This window comes from Aptenodytes patagonicus, chromosome 14 (assembly GCF_965638725.1).
Source record: "Aptenodytes patagonicus chromosome 14, bAptPat1.pri.cur, whole genome shotgun sequence".
In the NCBI taxonomy this organism is placed as follows: Eukaryota; Metazoa; Chordata; class Aves; order Sphenisciformes; family Spheniscidae; genus Aptenodytes; species Aptenodytes patagonicus.
Window position 1 is genome coordinate 531,340 of NC_134962.1, and position 17,865 is coordinate 549,204.

General features: G+C 61.9%; 2 protein-coding genes across 2 annotated transcripts; one reads left to right on the forward strand and one right to left on the reverse strand.

Annotated features, from left to right (window-relative positions):
• Positions 1-57: 57 nt before the first annotated feature.
• Positions 58-5,634, reverse strand: DNTTIP1 (deoxynucleotidyltransferase terminal interacting protein 1). Its single transcript, XM_076352389.1, has 13 exons — positions 5,547-5,634; positions 5,388-5,458; positions 4,982-5,078; positions 4,678-4,776; positions 4,069-4,137; positions 3,647-3,703; positions 3,337-3,398; positions 2,817-2,862; positions 2,282-2,340; positions 2,037-2,097; positions 1,563-1,634; positions 1,104-1,159; positions 58-715 (listed from the first exon to the last, which is right to left on the reverse strand). Exons 1-13 carry the CDS (start codon positions 5,631-5,633, stop codon positions 58-60), a joined length of 1,494 nt encoding a protein of 497 aa, XP_076208504.1. The 5' UTR covers position 5,634.
• Positions 5,635-12,507: 6,873 nt separating this feature from the next.
• Positions 12,508-15,594, forward strand: LOC143166946 (uncharacterized). The gene is made up of 2 exons (XM_076351827.1): positions 12,508-12,620; positions 14,532-15,594. Exons 1-2 carry the CDS (start codon positions 12,548-12,550, stop codon positions 15,413-15,415), a joined length of 957 nt encoding a protein of 318 aa, XP_076207942.1. The 5' UTR covers positions 12,508-12,547; the 3' UTR covers positions 15,416-15,594.
• The last annotated feature ends 2,271 nt before the right edge of the window (positions 15,595-17,865 follow it).

A 17,865-nucleotide genomic window follows, 5' to 3' on the forward strand; every position in this document is an offset into this window, starting at 1 on the left:
GCGGCTCCCGGGGGCGCTGGGCGACGCAATCGCCTCCGGCCGCCGCTGCCCGGCGGTTCACGGCGCTGGACGCGGCTCTCGCTCCCGGGCGGCGCCGCACCGGGCTGCGCTCGGCACAGGACCCGGCCCCCGCTGCGGCAGGGCTCTCTCGGTGCCGAGCGGCGGCTCTCCGGCGGGACTCTCCGGTGCGGCAGCCCGGTCCGGTCCGGCCCGGCCCGGGTCCTGCCGGCTCCCTCCGCCCCGCTCCCGCGCCCCGTTTGAATGTTTCCAACGTCCGGCCCCTCCGCCAATCAGCGCGCAGCCCCGTTCGAGCCGGCCAATCGCCGCTCGCCGGGGATGCGGCTGCCGCGGTAACTGCCGGCGGCCGCGGGATTGGCCGCCGGGCGCCTCCGCGGAAACGTCGCGATTGGCCGCTGCCCCGCGAGGCGGAGCCGCGGGTCCCGGCCGGCCCTTAAAGGACCAGACAGCCCCCCCCCCCCCCCCCCCCCCCCCTTCCCCAGGAGGCGGCGGAGGCGGGTGCGAAGCGGCTTTATTGGGGGCCCGGGGGGGGCCCGGGGGGGCCCCGGGGGGCGGTTCTTCAGGGTTCGGGGGGCCCTCGGGGGGCGGCGCGTCCACCCCGCGGCGAAGCGTCTCCATGTGCTTCTGCATCTTCTCCGTCATCCAGGCCGGCGGGACGAAGGGCTTCAGCTCCTCCAGCCGCAGGTCGACGGAGTCCCTGGGGAGAGGCGGGCTGAGACGGGGGGGGACCCCGGCACCCACCACGGACCCCCAGCCAGCACCGAGCCCAAACCCCCAGCACCCACCACGGACCCCCAGCCAGCACCGAGCCCAAACCCCCGGCACCCACCACGGACCCCCAGCCAGCACCGAGCCCAAACCCCCAGTACCCACCACGGACCCCTGGCACCAACCCCCAGCCAGCACCAAGCCCTCAACCGGCGCCGAGCCCCGCAACCGGCACAGAGCAGGGCCCCTCCAGCACGGGCCCGCCCTGCAGTGGAGCACCAGGGCAGGCACGGCGGAGGCCCCCAGGGCAGCAGCCCCAGGCACGGCAGCAGCCCCAGGCACGGCAGCACACACGGCACCTCTGCTTCGGTCCTCACCTGTAATCGTCCACTGGCAGCCAAATCCCAATGTCCTCTTCGATGAGGAGGTAGGCCTGCAGCACAAGGCGGGGGGACACCTCAGGGCTGCTGCGCACCTGCTCCGGCACCCACGAGGGGCAGCGAGGGCAGCACCGCATCCCCCGTCCCCAGCCAGCGCAGAGCCGCTGCTCCCCGCGGGAGCCGGCTGCGCCTCCTGGCCTGCCGGCCTCCTGGCCTGCGCTGCTCGCCCTCGTGTGCGCCCGGACCCCAAGGGGCAGCGGACGGACCTCCGCAGCGCCCTGGGAGCAGCTCTGCCTCCGCGCACCCTGCCTAGCCTCCTGCCAAAGCCGCCTTTCCCGCAGCACACCGCTCGCTGCACGCGCCCTGGCTCGCTGCTCCTCCGCCCGTCCTAGCCCTGCGGTGGGTCTTTGCGCGGTTCCTGCCGGCTGCAGGAGCCGCGAGCCCGGGCGTACTCACCATCTTGCCCCCAGTGGCCCTCATGTGCTGCTGCTCTGCCAGCCAGTGCTTATCTTGCGGGTCGGCTGCGTACTGCAATAAAGCAGCAAGGACCTAGCTGAACACAGGCAACAGACCTTCCGCTCTGACCACCCTCCTGCCGGGACGCTGCGCCCCGCTCCAGCGCTCCCTCAAGCGCATTGCCCCCCGCAGTGCTGCCCAGCGGGGGCTGCCGGGGGGAGGGCTCAGCTCTGCCTGCTGTTTCTCCAACCTCAAGCCCTGGCTCCAGGCAAACCCACCGCCTCGGAGGCTGCGCTAAGCCGTTAACTTATGTTCCGGTGTGCTAGCCAGACCGTGTGTATGTGCTCCAAGATAACAAACAAGGGCGTGGGGGAGGAAGAAAACAAGCGAGCCGAAGCACACGCTCCTGATTCCCATCGGAAACCGTTTCTGAGCAAACCCCGAAGGAGGAAGCGTCCTGCTGCGGCATCTGACCTTAAAGAGGTGGGGATGCTTGATGTAGAGTCGCCCTCTTGTTCCTCCCATCCCGAGAGCTCTGAAAGAGGAACACGAGGGGGTGTTACACCTGTGCGGAGGGCGGCCGTGGCGATACAGGGACACCTCCTCTCCTCCCCAGGCCCTTCCTACTGCTTTTGAGGCAGAGAAGCGAAGTGACGGGAGGAGTCTTACGGGCTCCTGCCTTGGAGACACCACCCTCCATCGACAGGGCCATTCCTTACTTGTTTGCTCGAGATCCCAGCACAAAGGTTGTGGTTTCAGTCAGTCGGGATGGATCCCACTACAGAGTAATTGGAAAAGGGGCAACATTAGAAATGAAGCTGGTGCCGGCCCATGCTCCACGAGCCTCGGCTCTCTGACAGGGAACCTCGGAACCGCCCCCGGCCTGGGAGGGAGGGAGCGAGCTGGCCACAGACCTCTGGACTTCCGCAGAGGAGGGACGTTACATTCCCTCTGGGCTGATCTAAGCAGTCTCCCTCGTGGGAAACGCTTGTGGGATCCTCCTGGCTACTACTGCTCACCCCGGGTCTCCTAACAGCGGCACCACACCGCAGAGCTACAGGCTACAGTGCCTGGGGGAGACAAGCAAAGGCCTCCAGGCACTTCGCTCCTCTTCTTGCTTCTCTCCTGCACTGCAGGGGCCCGTCGGGGCAGAGCACAGCTCAGCGCTGTCCTCTGCTCCCGCAGCAGTAGGGCTCTGCTGGCAGAAGCAAAGGGGAGGAGAGGGTGAGCCCAGCAGTGTCGGCCAGCCAATACCTTTGGTCCATCCCTTCTCACGGGCTCAGAGACTTTGAGCTTCCACCTGAGGGGAAGGAAAATGCAGTAAGAACGAGTCCCTGCGGGACCAGCGCAGTCACCACCACGGCACCAGCAGCAGGGACTGAGCCCCAGCCCTTCCAGATCCGCCTTCCTTCACACCCTCCATTCCCCTGCAGTGCCCAACTCCGGACCCTCACCTCTGCTGCACGTTCTCCTCTCCCCAGCTGCCAAGATCCCACCACCACCCGTGCCTCGCACTGCTCACTCTGCATGGTCCCATCTGGACCTTTTCACCCCTTCGGGCCTGTTTTAAAACCGCTTCCTTGAAGGTCTTTGCCTCCTGCGGGGAACAGCTCAACCTAAAACCCTCCTGCCCTCCCTCTGGCACTCCCCCTGCACCTTTCCTTTGTGCAGGAGGGGAAGGAGACCGCAGGGTTTCTGTACTCCCCCATTCGGGCAGTCTCATTTCCCCCCCGCTCTCCCAAAACAGGGGCTCTAGCTCAGGACCCATACTCACGCAGCCATGCCCGAGACCCCGCGATCGTTCGACAGGCTCTGCCCTGGAGGCCGCCCCTTTCTCTGCGTGGAAGAAATCCTTCAGTGACACAGCTGTGCAGGCTGAGAGAACCCCCTCGTTACCCACCCGCTCCCAGGGAAGCTGCTCTTTTTGTCACGAGCAAGAAATGCTAGCTGGCACAAGAGCGAACACCTCCGAGGCACCCCAAAAGCTGTCTGTGCACTTGCGCACGCTCTTACTGTGGGAATGGCCAGGAACGAGGAGCAGGCTTCCCGAAACATAAAATCCCTTGTGCGGAAAACCCTCCTACCTTTTTGGGAACGGGGCTCCCTCGACGATTCAGCTCCTCATCCATCTGTCGGGCACGCTGGAAGAGGAACGGCAGTGGGATGAGCAGGGCCCTTCTCCCCGCCTGGTCATGCAGGACCCCACGCAGCCAGCCGGCCGCTCTCTCCTTTGCCACGCTCGAGGCAGAGAGCACAAGCGTGCAGGGAAACGCCGACCCCACCCCGTCTCGGTGAGAAGCGCCGAACTGCACTAAGCAGCGACTGTGCCTGGGCTTTTCGTTGCCCTGCAGGTACCGCTCCCTCCTAACCTCACATCCCCCAGCTCTGCCTCCTGGCTGGTGCACCGATGGACAAGAGGCAGAGAACAAAGCAATTCCAACCCCTCTCCTCCTTCTCCCAGCTCTTACAAGCCATTTAAGCCTCTGGGAACAATAACAACTTTTACCTTTGGTACTGCCTGCTCGTGGGGCAACCTGGGAACAACCTTTTTGCCGTCAGAGAACAGCAGTTTGGCCTGCAAGAAGAGAAAGAAGGGTTACCCGATTCCGGGTCCAGAGAGGGACCTGCCAGCAACCCCCACTTTCGTGTATCTGCCCGAAAGCCCTGCAACAGCTCTGCTTTCGGAGCGCCGCCATGCAGTGCTTTTACAGACGGCGAGATGCGAAAGCACAGTCTGAGCGTGACAAAGCCTTGGCAACTGCAGCAAGACATGAAAGACAAAAATCCCGCCCTCCCCCCCCCCCACCCCACCCCCACCAGGACTCTCCGACGGGTGCCAGGGGGCCGGTCTCTGTGGAAGCTCCAGCCGCGCGACACGTGCCAACAGAGCGGCAGCGGAGAGCAGCAGTGGAAAGCAGCAGCACGAGCCGCCCGGCCCTGACTGCTCTCCTCCTCCTAGCGAGAACGAAGCAAAGCACAGCGACCGCTCAAGGGCTGCGGATGTTCCCCCCGGCTAATGGCAAAGCCATTAAGAGGGATGTGTCCTAGCCAGGCTGCTCTGCTCGGCCAGGCGCCAGGCTCTGCCGAGGAAGCGGAGCCCCTCGCTAGTGCCCACCTGCTCCAGGCAGCTCCGACACGTCTCCTGGATGAGCTGCTCCGGGTCCACCTCCTCCCCGACATTATCGCGCACGTTGATTGCTGCCTTCTGGAAAAACTGGAGAGGAGGCGGCAGGAGAGGGTTAGAGCCTGAGCAGCCAGGCAGTGTCGGGGCAGGCACGCGGGCCCAGCTCCCACGCTGCGCCCACACACCCGCGGCCACAAGAAAGGTGCGACGGCCTCACGTGGCGCCTGGAAGCGGAGCGCTCTCTACGCAGCCCGCGACGGGACAGGGCGGCGGGGCCTGTCCCTGCAGCTCTCACCTTCATGTACTTGTTGAAGACGCCCCGGATTTCCTCGTTGATGCTGGGCTGCAGGACAGCTCGCAGCAGGTCCATGGACACGGCCGGGTCCGTGAAGCTGACGGTGGAGGAGTCAGGTGGGGGGCGCGGGACCCCCCTTGCTCCAGTCTGGTCTTAGCCCAGATCCCCCCCCCTCCGGTCTGGTGCCCAGTCCAGCCAGCCCGGTCCAGCCCCCTCCCTCTGTTCAACCTTCCCCCTCGGGTCCCTCTGGCCCGGGCTCCCCCACCGCCACCCCCTGCCCAGCCCAGCCCAGCCCCTGCCCGGCCCACTCCCCTTCCCGCCCCCGGCCCAGCTCCCCGCCGGCTCGGTCCCATCCCGCCTCCCCACCGGCCCGGTCCCTCCGGCGGAGGCCGCGGCCCGCCCGTACCTGGTGGTCATCTGGGAGCGCCGGCCGCGCCGCTGCACCTGCCGGTGCTTGATCATGATGTTCCAGGGGCTCTGCGGGACACACGCGTCAGCCGCGGCCGGCCCGCCCGGCCCCGGCCCCGGCCGCGGCCCCGGCCCCGGCCCCGGCCCCCCGCCTCACCGTGCTGACCAGCTGCTCCTCGGCGCCGCCCGGGCCCTCCTCGCCCGGCGGCCCCGGCTGCTGCTCCGCATCGCGGGCGGCGCCCATGGCGGCGGCCGCCCCGGCCCGCGCGACCGGAAGCGCCGGGCCCAGCGCGCCTCCTCGGCCCGCGGCGCCCCGGCCGCGCGTCGGAAGTGACGGGCTGCCACGGCAACGGCGCCGGGGGGTCCCGGGCGGGGGGTCCCGGGCGGGGGGTGCGGGGGCGAGTCCCGGCCCGGCGCGGGGGAGCGGGGCGCCCCGGGGGGGGGGACGGGGGGACGCGGGGACGCGGGGACGCGGGGGGGTGTCTGCGGACGGGGCCGCGGGGCGGTTTCCGGCTGTCCGAGGAGGCGGCCGCGGGGCCAGCGACCCCCGTCCTGCCGGCTCGGCCGCGGCCTGGCCTGGCCTGGAGGAGGCGGCCGGAGCCCGCCGGGCTGCTGGGCACGGCAGCCTCCCCCGGGTCGCCCCGCGGCGGCGGCGGCGGCGGCCGGGGGCGGTGGGGCGGAGCAGCGAGCTGGATGCAGACAGCCCGAGGGGGCGAGGCCGGCCGGCCGACCTCGCCGTTGTCAGTCCAAAGACGCCCCCGTTTGCTTCCCCCCGTGCCTCCGCCGTTGTTTTTCCCTCGTGGCGTATTTTAAACCTCGCCCCTCGGCGTGCGTAGCCCCTCTCGTACATGCAGGGGTGCGAGGTCGTGTAAGAACACGCAGCAACAGAGAAGTCCTTAGCTCTAAAGAAGCGTGGCTTCGTGGGTGAACGCAGCGGTGGACCGTCACCTCTAAAATAATCCTAAGTCCTAAAGCCTTAAACGGTCGCGCTGTTCCGCCGTTCCACCTAGGAACGGGGCCTGTCTCGGATGACACCGGTGCTGTATCGACCCTGCCCGCGAGACCGAAGCAACCGCAGCTGCAGAAATGCGAATGTTTGTCCTTCCACCATCTGTGTGTTCTTTGTTGTGTTATTCTACGCCTCAAATAGAAAAATAAACCCGTTGCTGTTCCGATTGACTTTTTCCTGCGAGTCTTTCATCTTTCTGGAATCTCATTGTTTATCTGAGGAAGCGCTCAAAACCAGCGTTCCCTCGTCTCGTCTAATGTGTGCAGAACAGTCAAAATGACTTGTCTGTCGCTTTCTAGACCTTTTTACCATGTGTCGTGGTCAACAGGAAGCTCTTCTGTTGGGTCAGGTGGATAACAACGTTTCCTTTGGTTAAAAATCATTTGCTGTTTTGCTGGTAATGTTTTTCCTTGTTACTTCCAAGGTGGTTGTAAGATAAACCAAACAAACGGGATTTCCCAAAGCACACGGTGCTGAGGCCGTTCAGTGTCTCGTGTTCAGAGCGGCCGGTGTGGAGGATGGTGCAGAACAGACGCGTGCTCGAGCAGCCATTCCCAGTTCGCTGTCCTCGCGCGCTCTGTGTGCGAGTGGGGAAGCACTTTGTGCCACGGAGAGGGAAAGCAGATTCTCCTTCTCTGCCAGGTTTGCCGGACGCTGCAGACCAGCGCCTGCGGTGCAGGCACGCGTGGTGGTGCCTCCAGAGGACGGTCCGTTGGTGTCTCTCGGCATTTGTCGCTGCAGCCTGTGGCCGTGTCCCCCCAGCGTGACCGGTGTGATTCTTCCGCCGTAGCCGTCGGGCCAGCAGTAACCACTCTCGGCACCCACGGGAGACCGGACTGGCTGCGGGAGGAGAGGCTGGGTGACTCACGGGCTCACGTGCTGGAAGAGGCTCCTGCCCTTGTTGTCTCCTTCCTGCCGCTTTGGCCGGGGCTGCATCAGCCCGGGATGAGATCAGGCCGTTACAGAAACCTGACCTGCGGATGTGGGGCCAATCAAGTCATCATCAGTGTTGCCATAACTTCATTATCATCAGCACCGGGCTTTTTATGTGCTTATTTTGGTTGCTCCAAATTGTTAGCAACAAAAGTTGGACGTTGTCCAGAGGAGAGGAAAAATAACTATGGATGTAGAAACTCATGGGGAAAGGTGAAAAGGATGGTTTTGTTTAACCTGTGAAAGCTCGATAGAGAGAGGGCTCAGCTCTGTACGTGTGCTGCAGAGGGGACACCGTGAGAGGACAAAAGTCCTTGTGTTGGTTTGAATCAAGTGAGACTTGGACCAGATCTTTGGAAAAACTTTCCAGTTACGAGACGACTTAAATCCTGGAACAAGTTCTCAATAAAGGAGTCCCCTCTTTGCAGGGATAGGGATGTCTTTTTAAGAGCACGTCAGAACGATGTCTGTCAGGGAATCACCTAAATGTAACTGATGAGATGACTTGTTTGGATCTCCTCCAGTCCCCAGTTTTTAATGGTAATTTTTCCGTGGATCTGTGCGGTAGGTGCGCATGACAAAACACACCAGCCTGCGAATGTCTGCCAGACACGAACAGCCGTTTCGCAGCTGGGGTTACCTGAGTTCTTCTTTGATTCACAGAGAGACTTTGGACAAGTCCTGCCTGTCTCCAGTGTCCTCAGTGTGGATAGGCTTGTGGGGCGGGCAGGCTTTTGGCGGCAGCGGAAAGCCTGTTGGGCCCAATCCCACATCCTGGTTTGGCAGCGAGACTCTTGCGGGCAAAGCTTTGTTATCCCGCTGGATCTTCAGGACGGTGTTGGGTCTGCCCTTGCAGGTCACTGCAGGGCCGCGGCGTAAGAGGACGAGCAGCACAGGGGGGTCGGGAAGGAGGAATGGGATCGTAGCCTGTAAACTTTAACTGCATGACATTATTCCTTAGCATCAAACACTGTAAAATTATACCAGCCTTCACAGAAAGACGGCTGGCAGGACATCGCAGAGGAGCCTGCGTTTCAGTAGGCTGAGGAAGGGGAACAGAAGGGAGAGAGAAACCGAGCGGTTTGAATGCCAAGAGCCCCTTTCCCATCGATCCATGTCAGCCTCAGGAAGCAGCGGGGACGTTCCGTGTCTGCGGAGCCAGGTGGGCACGTGGAGGGGGTCTGAGGTGAGCTCCTGGCACCCCGTGGAAGCGGGGTTTATGTGGATGCTGCAAGCTCTGCATCGGAGTAGTGACGACCTGCCCTGGCCGCAGCCCAGCCGTCCCCGGGAGGATCCGGGTGCAGGAGCAGCGCTGCTCGTCACTGTGGGCATTTGCTCTTTTTTTCCAGGTCTTTACTCGCTCTGGCTTTTCCTTTTGCAAACGACTGCGGCACCAGTGTCTGTAAGATCCTGGTGAGGGGCTGCACACGCCTGCCGCGTCCTGCCACAGCAGAAGATGCGATTTTTTGGTTTACTTTTCTCTATTCACCCCCTGGCTTCTCATGAGACTGGTGCTGCACTGCAGGTAATCAATGAGAACCATGAAATGGCTGATGAGGAGAGGGGAAACACAACCAAAAAGCATTCGGAGGCCCAAATAATGTTCCTGGTGGGCACACAGCGATCATTAGTCCCTCCCGAGAGCGAGCCAGAGGGCTCTGGTGCACATCCCCACTCTCCATGGACCTGCGCTGCCATGTGCGATGGGTGCAGGTACGGTCCTGCTCTGCGGGATCCGAATCGTGTCGCTGGAACAGGACCTGCAGGATTCATCTCTCCGAGGTGTTTATTTCAGTAGAGAAATGTGCTTGTAAGGCGTTCTCCTTCATTAGTTCCCTAAATGTTAACCAATATTATGGTCTGCTAAAACGGAAAGGTGCCAAAATGATGGCGTTGTTCCCAAGAGCTGGCGGGCGAGTGTGGGGGCAGAGGTAGAGGCAGAGCTCTCCGCCGCGGCAGTCCCGGGGTTGGAAGGAGCCCCGCGGTCCCGCAAGTTGTTCCGGATCGTTCGCCAGATGCGTGGAAGGGAGTCGGTGCTGCCGACGCCAGCAGGATGGCACAAACTGCTCCGCGGGGTGTCCTGCTTGACAGTGATTAACAGCGACAGCAGCGCACGATAAGCACTGGGCCGTTGGGTTAAGCCGTGGAGCTGCGCGGTGTGAAACATTGGATCTTCAACAGACGCGGGCGGTTTGCGTGGAAATTGCATCCAAATTGAGTCACGGCCACGAGGAGAAGACTCAACCTGTACTTAAAGCATATTTCTTGCAATGAGCCCTCTTCCCACACAGGTTTGGCAGCACGGAGCCGTGCACCTTCCTGCTCCTGAGTCACACTTGCACAGTCCCTTGCGCTGCACCTGCATCGCTTTGACGTGACTTTGATGGAAAGCTCTTTGAGCAGGAACTTTGCCTTTTCAGTTTTCACGGCACACACTTGCTTAGAATCGTAGAAATAATGTCGAGCTCAAACCAATTAATTTCACTCGCCCCACAGTTGCAGATTTAAACTCTGTCTTTTGATCCAGCAAGTCCAACCCATTCTTGCCTGGTGCTGGTGTGTCCTGGCCAGACCAGTCCTTAAATTCTCCTATAATAGTGACTGCACTTTGGTTTGTGTGCAATTGAAGAAGAAATAATTAAGTAGGGAAGGAAAAAATTATGAAATCAGATTCTGACTAGCACTTCTGTGTGACTTGAGAATAACTTAATTTAAATGGGTTGACACTCACATAATTGAAGTTACTACTTAATCTGTTATCTCAAACATATTAAATAAGTCTTTACCCTGAAATCAGATGCAGAGAAAAGGGAAGTAAATGTGGCAGTACATTTAATTTTTCATTTACTCTTAATGTGGGTCTCCAGTGAAGGCCGGCAGTTTGGACCTGGGGTTTGAAGGCAGATTCCCGTGCTCTCCTCGCCTTGGGTGAGCTCTCGTCCTTGAAATCCTGAGACTTTTCCCTCCAGAGAGCTCCATTTCATCGGAGCACCGTTTCACCGGAGCAGACCCTTCTGCTGGATTCGCAGCAGCGGGGAGCAGCCTGAGCTCCGGTCCCCGGCTGCCGAGGGGAAACGGTTCCTCTGCTTACGGTTCTCCAGGGACTGTGGGCACTCGACCTGGTGAAAGGGATGCTCAGCCTTGTCCTTAGGCTGGGGAGTCTCAGCCGTGGGCAAAATAGTCTCGACTCAAGGTAATTTTTAATTAATTTAATCTATTGCCGGTTAACACAAACTTCTACTCACTGATTAGGGATAACAGATGCGCCCACTGGCTGCAGCTCGGGGCAGCCCGTGGCCTCCTCCCGCACACGCACTGCTGCCTAAACCGGTCAATCCGTGCCCAAAACAGCCCTCAGAGGTGAACGGATAGGGTGCTCGTGTGTGCACTAGCTGGGCGCTGACGCTGCCTACGGATGCCGTGTGCTCCCCTGGGTCCCTGTGCTGTGCTGTTTGGGTGCTCCTACGGGAATTACCTTGGTGTTCATGTAGGTGATAACTGCGCGCTCCTGCGTGAACTCATTCGGTGCTCATGCATGCAATTATTGAATGCTCGTGTAAATTCACTGGGCATGGACACTAAACCCTGCAATTTATGTTCAAGAGTTCCCAGAAAGCTGCTCTGAGGGCACCTTGCCGGAGTCTCCGGCTGGGCTGGATGAAGGATTGCACCGAGTTCTGCCTGCTCCTGGTGCGTGCCCAGGTCCGCGCGGGGCTGCCCCGCGGTAACAGGGGATTTGGGGAGGGCACAAAGGAGAAGGACCCCGTGGGGCTGGGGGACAGCGTTAATTTGCTGAGGAAACTTTCAGCTCGCACATTGGGATGCCAAAACCTGGGGATTTACATTAGTAACATAGAAAGAGCTGGAGCACGCTGCTTGTGAACGGAACAAGCAAATGAAATATTGGGTTTAGAGACAGATTTTCAAAAAAAGCCTTGAATATTGGGCCTGCAAAAATCTGCAAATAGTGGCTCCTGTGCGAAACAGCAGCCTTGGGGACAAGGGGCATTTGCATGTGGAAGGAGGGAGCTCCCCAGCGCTGCTGCCTGGGTGGGTGCTCATCCCCTGCACCTATTTCGTCTGAGACTGTGAGGCAGGGACGGGCTCCTGCCTGCGGGCAGAGCCCAGCGCTGGGGCAGTGCAGGTGGCCGCTGCTGTTGATAAAGCTCGCTCACAGTTTCCCAAACATCTTTCTGAGCAGTGTCGCGGCTGCTGCTGTCTGCCAGGAGATGCCCCGCCTCAGTCGAGAGCTCTCGTCTTTAAAACTGCACCAGGTTTTGCATGTGCGTGCTTCCCACTGTACTGTCCCTCACAGTTTTAACACAGCAGTGACACGAGGAAAAGAAACTGGTGGTGCTGCATAACGAGAAGTGGTCCGGCTGCCAGGGGCGTTTATTCCTGCTGGTTTTTAAATACAGCAGTTCACCAAAGCGATGGTACGGGACCTGCGCAGCGAGCGCTGTGCTCCCGCGGGACGGTGGCAGATGGTGCCGTTCTGGACGGGGCTGCCTCTGGGCTGGCCCTTTCTTTCCCTGCAGCTAACTCGGACTGTCTTTGCAAATCCCATTTAACAAAGCAACGGCACTGGAGGCCTGCTCCTTCACACACCTCCCAGAACGCTCTCGGGGAAGTGGGAGATGCCCTGGCAGAGGCAGCACTGGTGGCAGGACCAGCGCTGCCTGAAGGATCCCGGTCCCCGGGGTGGGGACCTGCCCAAAGGGACCGGCAGGAACGGGACCGATCGGGAGCGGGCGTGGGTAGCCCTGCCTTTTCCTGCCCAGCATCGCAGGGAGGCATCGGCAGCGTCCTGCGCGCTGGGGCTCGGGGAGGATGGTTTGTCCCTAGTGCTGCTGGGCGGCAGTGGCAGAGGGGTCGGTCACAGCCTTCAGCAAGGTGGTAGGGATTCCCATCAAGAGCAGCGGTGAAGAATCTGCCTCCCTGCAGCCGGGGCTCGCCCTTCCCCTCTCCCCGTCCCTGTGCTGTCCTCCCTGCGCTGTGCCGACTGCGGATCCAGCCGACTCTGGATCCTGCTCCTGCCTTGGTTGTGGGTGGAGAAAGGCAGCTGGAGTGGCTCTTTAGAAAACAGAATTACAGTAAAACGTGGGAGGTTCCTACAAGTCACCTGCGAGCTGCTTCCTCCCATTCCCAGACCCGGGCTGCCTGGGAGGAACTTTAAATTGCTGCCCGGCTCAGCCCTGGCCACTGGCTCCGGCAGCATGACTGCGAGAGGCATCTTCCTGCTGGGGCTCCTCGCCCTGTGGGCAGAGCTGCAGGCAGCACCCACTGCAGGCAAGTACGGGCGCGATGGAAACACCCGGCCTCTCTAGATTTTAAGAATATTTTCCGTATTTTCATAGAATTATAGAGTCACAGAATGGTTTGGGTTGGAAGGGACCTTTAAAGTTCATCTAGTCCAACCCCCCTGCAACGAGCAGGGACATCTTCAGCTAGATCAGTGTTGATGATGATGTTCAGTGATGTGTGTTTAAATGTCTGTTTTCATCCTTGTATTTATGAAAGCTTCCTGTGAAGAGTTGTAACCCTTGTGAGGTTTAGCCCTTGCTTAAATTTTATAATCTTCGTGTTCTGCAAAACTCCTGCTGAGGACGGAGACGGCGGTGGTACCAGCACGCAGGCGTAGGGATGCTCGCGAGGAGGTTTGTCAGTTGAACCGGCGACCAGGGCAGGGACCGGTGGAAATGTCAGCCTGGCCAGGCCCCTGGGGTGCTGCAGATGGGACCGAGACGGGCTGGACCGGACCCAGACTGGGCTGCCTGGGGGGGGGCCAGAATGGTCCCTCCCGGCTGGGCAGAGCAGCTTCCATCCACGGGGCTGGGACCCCCTGGGGCGAGTGGGGACCCCCACCCCTCACAGCCCTGCTCGGGGCATCTCTAACCAAAATAAGAACCTGCAGGTTGTTAGAGCCGAGCTCCAGCGGGCTGAGCTCTGCTGCCCACCCGCCTGTGCCTGCCTTGGACCTGAGCGCAGCACGTTCCTTGCCCGGGCTGGCAGCTGGCCCTGCGCTTTGCTTCGTGGCAGGTTCAGGGCATCTCCCCCCGCCCGTGAGCCCTCCGAAAGCACCAGCCCCGCCAGGGAGGTGCAGCTCTGGGAGAAAGGAAATTCTCAAAGAAGAATTATTTTTCCTTCTCTTTTTTTTTTTTTTTTAAATGGCCAACTTTCAAAGAAGTGAAAATTGCGTTTCTTTTGAATGATCAGTGAAGTGATTTTGAGAGCAGTGTTTGATATTTTACAGAACCCCTTCTTTCTGAATGCTCCTGCATGTGTTGCAAGCCGGGCTGTTTTATTCTAAGGCTTAAAGTCCGAGGCAGCAGCGGCTCCTGCGCAGCGGGAGCCAGGTTTGCTGTTGCTCTGTGTAACAAGACGCTGGGGCCATGGCACGCTGATAAAAATGTGTTGAAGAAACTCGAGTTTCTTTTGGTCTCGGTTTACAGCCTGGTTTTAAGCCTTACGATACAACCCGCCTTTTGCCAGCAAGCCGGCAGCGCTGGTGCCTGCATTGCTAACATGTTGGTCCCGTGCCCTGTCCCAGAGCGATGTCAAGGTGCCAGCACTGCCGGTGGGGAGCCTCGTGCCGCGCTGCTCCGCTGCTGAGCGGGATCGCTTGCTGCTGCTCAACAGGAGAGCGTGCAGCTAAATACGCTTACTGATATATTTATGCCCTGGTTAAATAGCACATGCTGCATTTGTATTTGTTTTGCTAAGAAGTTGCTAGTGCAACGTTCACCTGTCCCCTGCACCCCCCCGGGAGCACCCCAGGACACACGCACGCCGGCCCCACCACAACGCTGCCACGCGCCGGGAGGCACTGGCGTGGCCCGGAGGGCTGTGTTGCCCTGGCTGTGCAGGCAGCAGTGGGCAGGCAGAGGCCTGAAATCCCACCGGGAAACGCCGCAGGGGAGAAGGCAGCCATGCGGCGCCATGGCAAAGCCGGCTGCTGCGAGCACGGGGAGCGTCCTGCCCTCGATGCCCCGGCTCAGCATCAAAGTGCCAAGTCTGAGACCCTGAGCCATCAAGGGGCAGATCCCTGTGGGCTTTGCCCATCCAGGAGCCCTGTGCAGTGTCACGGGGTGCTGGCGGGTGGGAGCTGTGGGTGGAAGCCGTGGGTGGGAGCCGTGGGTGGGAGGGCAGCGCAGGGCTGGTGCCCCGGGGCTGACGCTGCTGCTTTCTGCTCCCTTCCAGGGCTCCCCGGAGCAGCCCCTGCCAGGTGGCCACAGCCAGGGCAGCCTGGAAGCACTCTGCCGGGGAAGAGCCCTTTGCCTGGGGAAGAGCCCAGCGCGGTGGGTTGCCCCTGTCCGCAGCCCGGCAGGGTTGCCCCGGAGGGGAAGTGGGAGTCGGGTGCGGAGCGGGTGGGTAAGGACCAGCGCCCGCCCGGGGCTGAGCCGGTGGCTGCTGCAACACCCGCGTCGGGGAAGAAGCCGGTGACTGGGGGGGAGCCTGCAGTGGGGAACAAGCCCACGCTGGCTGGGAAGCCAGACACTGGGAAGAAACCCAGTTCAGGGAAAAAGCCAGGGTGTTGGGGGAAGACTGAGACTAGGGAAAAGCCAGAGGTCACAGTGAAGCCAGAAACCGGGGTGAAGCCGGAGACTGGAGGGAAGCCAGACAGTGGGGGGAAGCCGGAGGCTGCGGGGAAGCCGGAGACTGGAGGGAAGCCGGAGGTTGGGGGGAAGCCGGAGGCTGGGGAGAAACCTGTGCTGGGGGAGAAGCCGGAGACCGGGGGGAAGCCAGAGAGTGAGGGGAAGCCTGAGGCGGGAGAGAAGCCTGAGTCTGACCAGGGTGACAGTGGGGAGGATGATGACAGTGATGATGACGATGATGATGATGACGACGATGACGACGACGACGACGATGATGATGATGATAAAAATGAGTATGGCGATGACGACGGTGATTACGATGACGACTACGACGATGATGACGACGATGATGATGACGACTACGACGACGACTACGACGATGATGACGACGACGACGACGACGATGACGGAGATGATGGTGGTGATGATGATGATGATGACGACAGTGATGATGGTGGTGGTGGTGGTGACGGCGATGAAGCTTGGTGACCAATGCTGCAGGGTGTGCGAGGAGCGTGTGGGGCAATGAGAGCCCGTGGTGGGTTGGCACAGGGGCGGCCACCCCTGGCTTCCTCCTCTGCCTCCCTCTGCCAGGGCTGGTCCCAGGCACCAATGGCATTTTGGGCAGGACCTACTCTTTCCTAATAAACCCCACATTGGGCCACCGGCTTGGTGTGACAAGCTGTCCCTGGACAGTGCCTGGCACGGCCAGGCCATCGTGGCTGCCCCAGCCCTGCCCCGGGCACAGGGAGCTCCTGCGCTCGCTCCTGCCCGGCATGGGCTCGGCGGGGCTCTTTGCACGGTGATGTGAGTCTGTCCCCCGTGGAAGAGCCACAGGGATGGTCCCAACCGGGCGCCCGCCCAGGACCAGCAGAGTATCTCTGGGCCAGGAGAAACCTCCCTGTGGGGTCTGTCCCCCCCAGCTCCCTGGGGCTCCCTGGGGCGAGCTGCTCTGTGGCCAAGGCCCCCCGGCATCCTCCAAAAGCAGCCGCCATGGCAGGGCTTGGTCAGGAGCCACGCGAGCATGGACACCCACAGGTCCCAGATCTGGTGGTTTTGCACAGGCGGTGTGCCGGGGTGCTGGGAGCCTCGCCTGTGCCCGCCGTGCTGCGTCGTGCCGTGCTGGCAGTGGGGTCAGGAGCTGGGGGACCGCTGCCTGTGCAGGATGTGAGGGGCACTGCCAACTGACCCCCGAGGGCTCAGGGCAGCCCCGACACACTCCTGCTGCGGAGCTGCACTAAGGTGAGGTTGGGGCCGGCTGTGCTGCCGTGGCCCTGGGGCAAGCCTGGGTCCTCTGTGGGGGCATGATGGAGTCCCGCCAGGCACCTGCTCCCAGGAGGGTCTCTGGGAATAAGAACGAGCCTGGTCCCGGCAGGGATGGATGGACCTGTGGAGTTTGGGCAGGACTTGTGTGCAGGTCCCCGGGGACATGCCAGCTGCAGTGGCACAGCCCCTGCCCGGGACCCCATCCCTCCTGCAGGAGCCGAAGGTCCCACGGAGGCTGGCGGGGGATCACCAGGAGACTGACACAGCAGAAGCCAGCCAGTGTTCATTGCAGACTGGGTTTACTGGGGGGTGGGAGGGCACGGAGACCCCCCCGTGCTCAGCATGGAGCTGAGCGCGAGGGGGTGGAGGTGGGATCGGGGGGACGGGTGCTTATCCAGCAGTTGATGGATCCCTCCATGGCCAGCTGTCCAGCTGTCTGGTACGGGGTGGCTGCACACTCTGGGTCCTTGGTCTGGGTCCAGGTGGGGGCTAGGTGAATCCTGGGGAGAAACGGGAGTGTCCATGTCCCAAGCCCTTGCTTTGGAGCACGCCAGGGCGTAGCCGTTGGCCCCACAGCAGGGCCCTGGGGCAAGGGCTCCCAAGACCCCGTGCACCCCTCCCAGGGGAGCTGTCGGGGGGTTTGCTGGTCACTTCTGCAGTGTGCGAGGATGTGTGGGGAGATGGCACTGCTGTGCGGGACGCTGCACCCTGGCCATGGCTGTGCTCATCCCTGTGCATGCGGCTGTGCACCCTTGCGCAGCACCATCCCGCCAGCTCCCCACACCCGCCCTGCACCTACCCCACGCTCACCTGCGGACACCAGCCGGGCGCAGAGGCAGCAGAGCCCCAGGAGCAGGAGCAGCGACAGCAGCCGCATGGCGCGGGGCGGGCAGCGTGGGGGCTGCCTGTCCGGGCACAGGCAGGGGTTTAAATCCTCCCGGGGCTGGAGGTTGGTCCCAGTGACCCGGTCCATGCCCCAGCACCTGGCACGCTCCGTCCGAGCGTGACCCCCCCCCGTCCCCTCCCTCCCATGGCCTGCTGCTGCTGGATGAGCCGTGCAGAGAGGCATGAAGGTGCTGCTGCTCGGTGCTGGGCTCTGTGCAGCCCTGAGAGAGCCGTGCTGTGCTGTGCCATGCCGTGCTGTGCCACAAGATAAGAGCAGCTGGTGCAGCTTCCCACTGCGGGTGACAGGTACAGGCCAGGTGGCAGCAAGGGGCTGGGGGACCCCGGCATGGGGCTGGCTCTGCCGAGGCAGTGGAGGTGGCTCCCCAGCTGGGTGCTGTGGAGCGGCCCATGGTGCCCTGGCAGCTCTCCGGGCATTGTTCTGCCTTGGGGAACAATCGCTGGCTCCTGAGGGACGTCCTGTGACTGGACACGGTCCACAGTCCTGCACTGCCACAGGCCCCTCAGCCCCGCACCTCCTGGCTAGCCGGTGCCCAGACGGCCCCACACCTTGGGGTGGCAGCCAGGGACCAGGACTGGCCGGGGGGATGCGGGGCCCCGGTGCTGAGGGCAGGGAGCCAGAGGCTGCGTGGGGGCTCTGCCCGGGTGCCGGGACTGCGGGGCCATAGCACTGGGTCCCATGTCCTTGCTGGAACTGCGGCGGGTGCCCGTGCCCCTATCACGTGGTGCTGGAGCTGCCTCTCACCTCCTGCACCCTTCCAGGGGGCTGG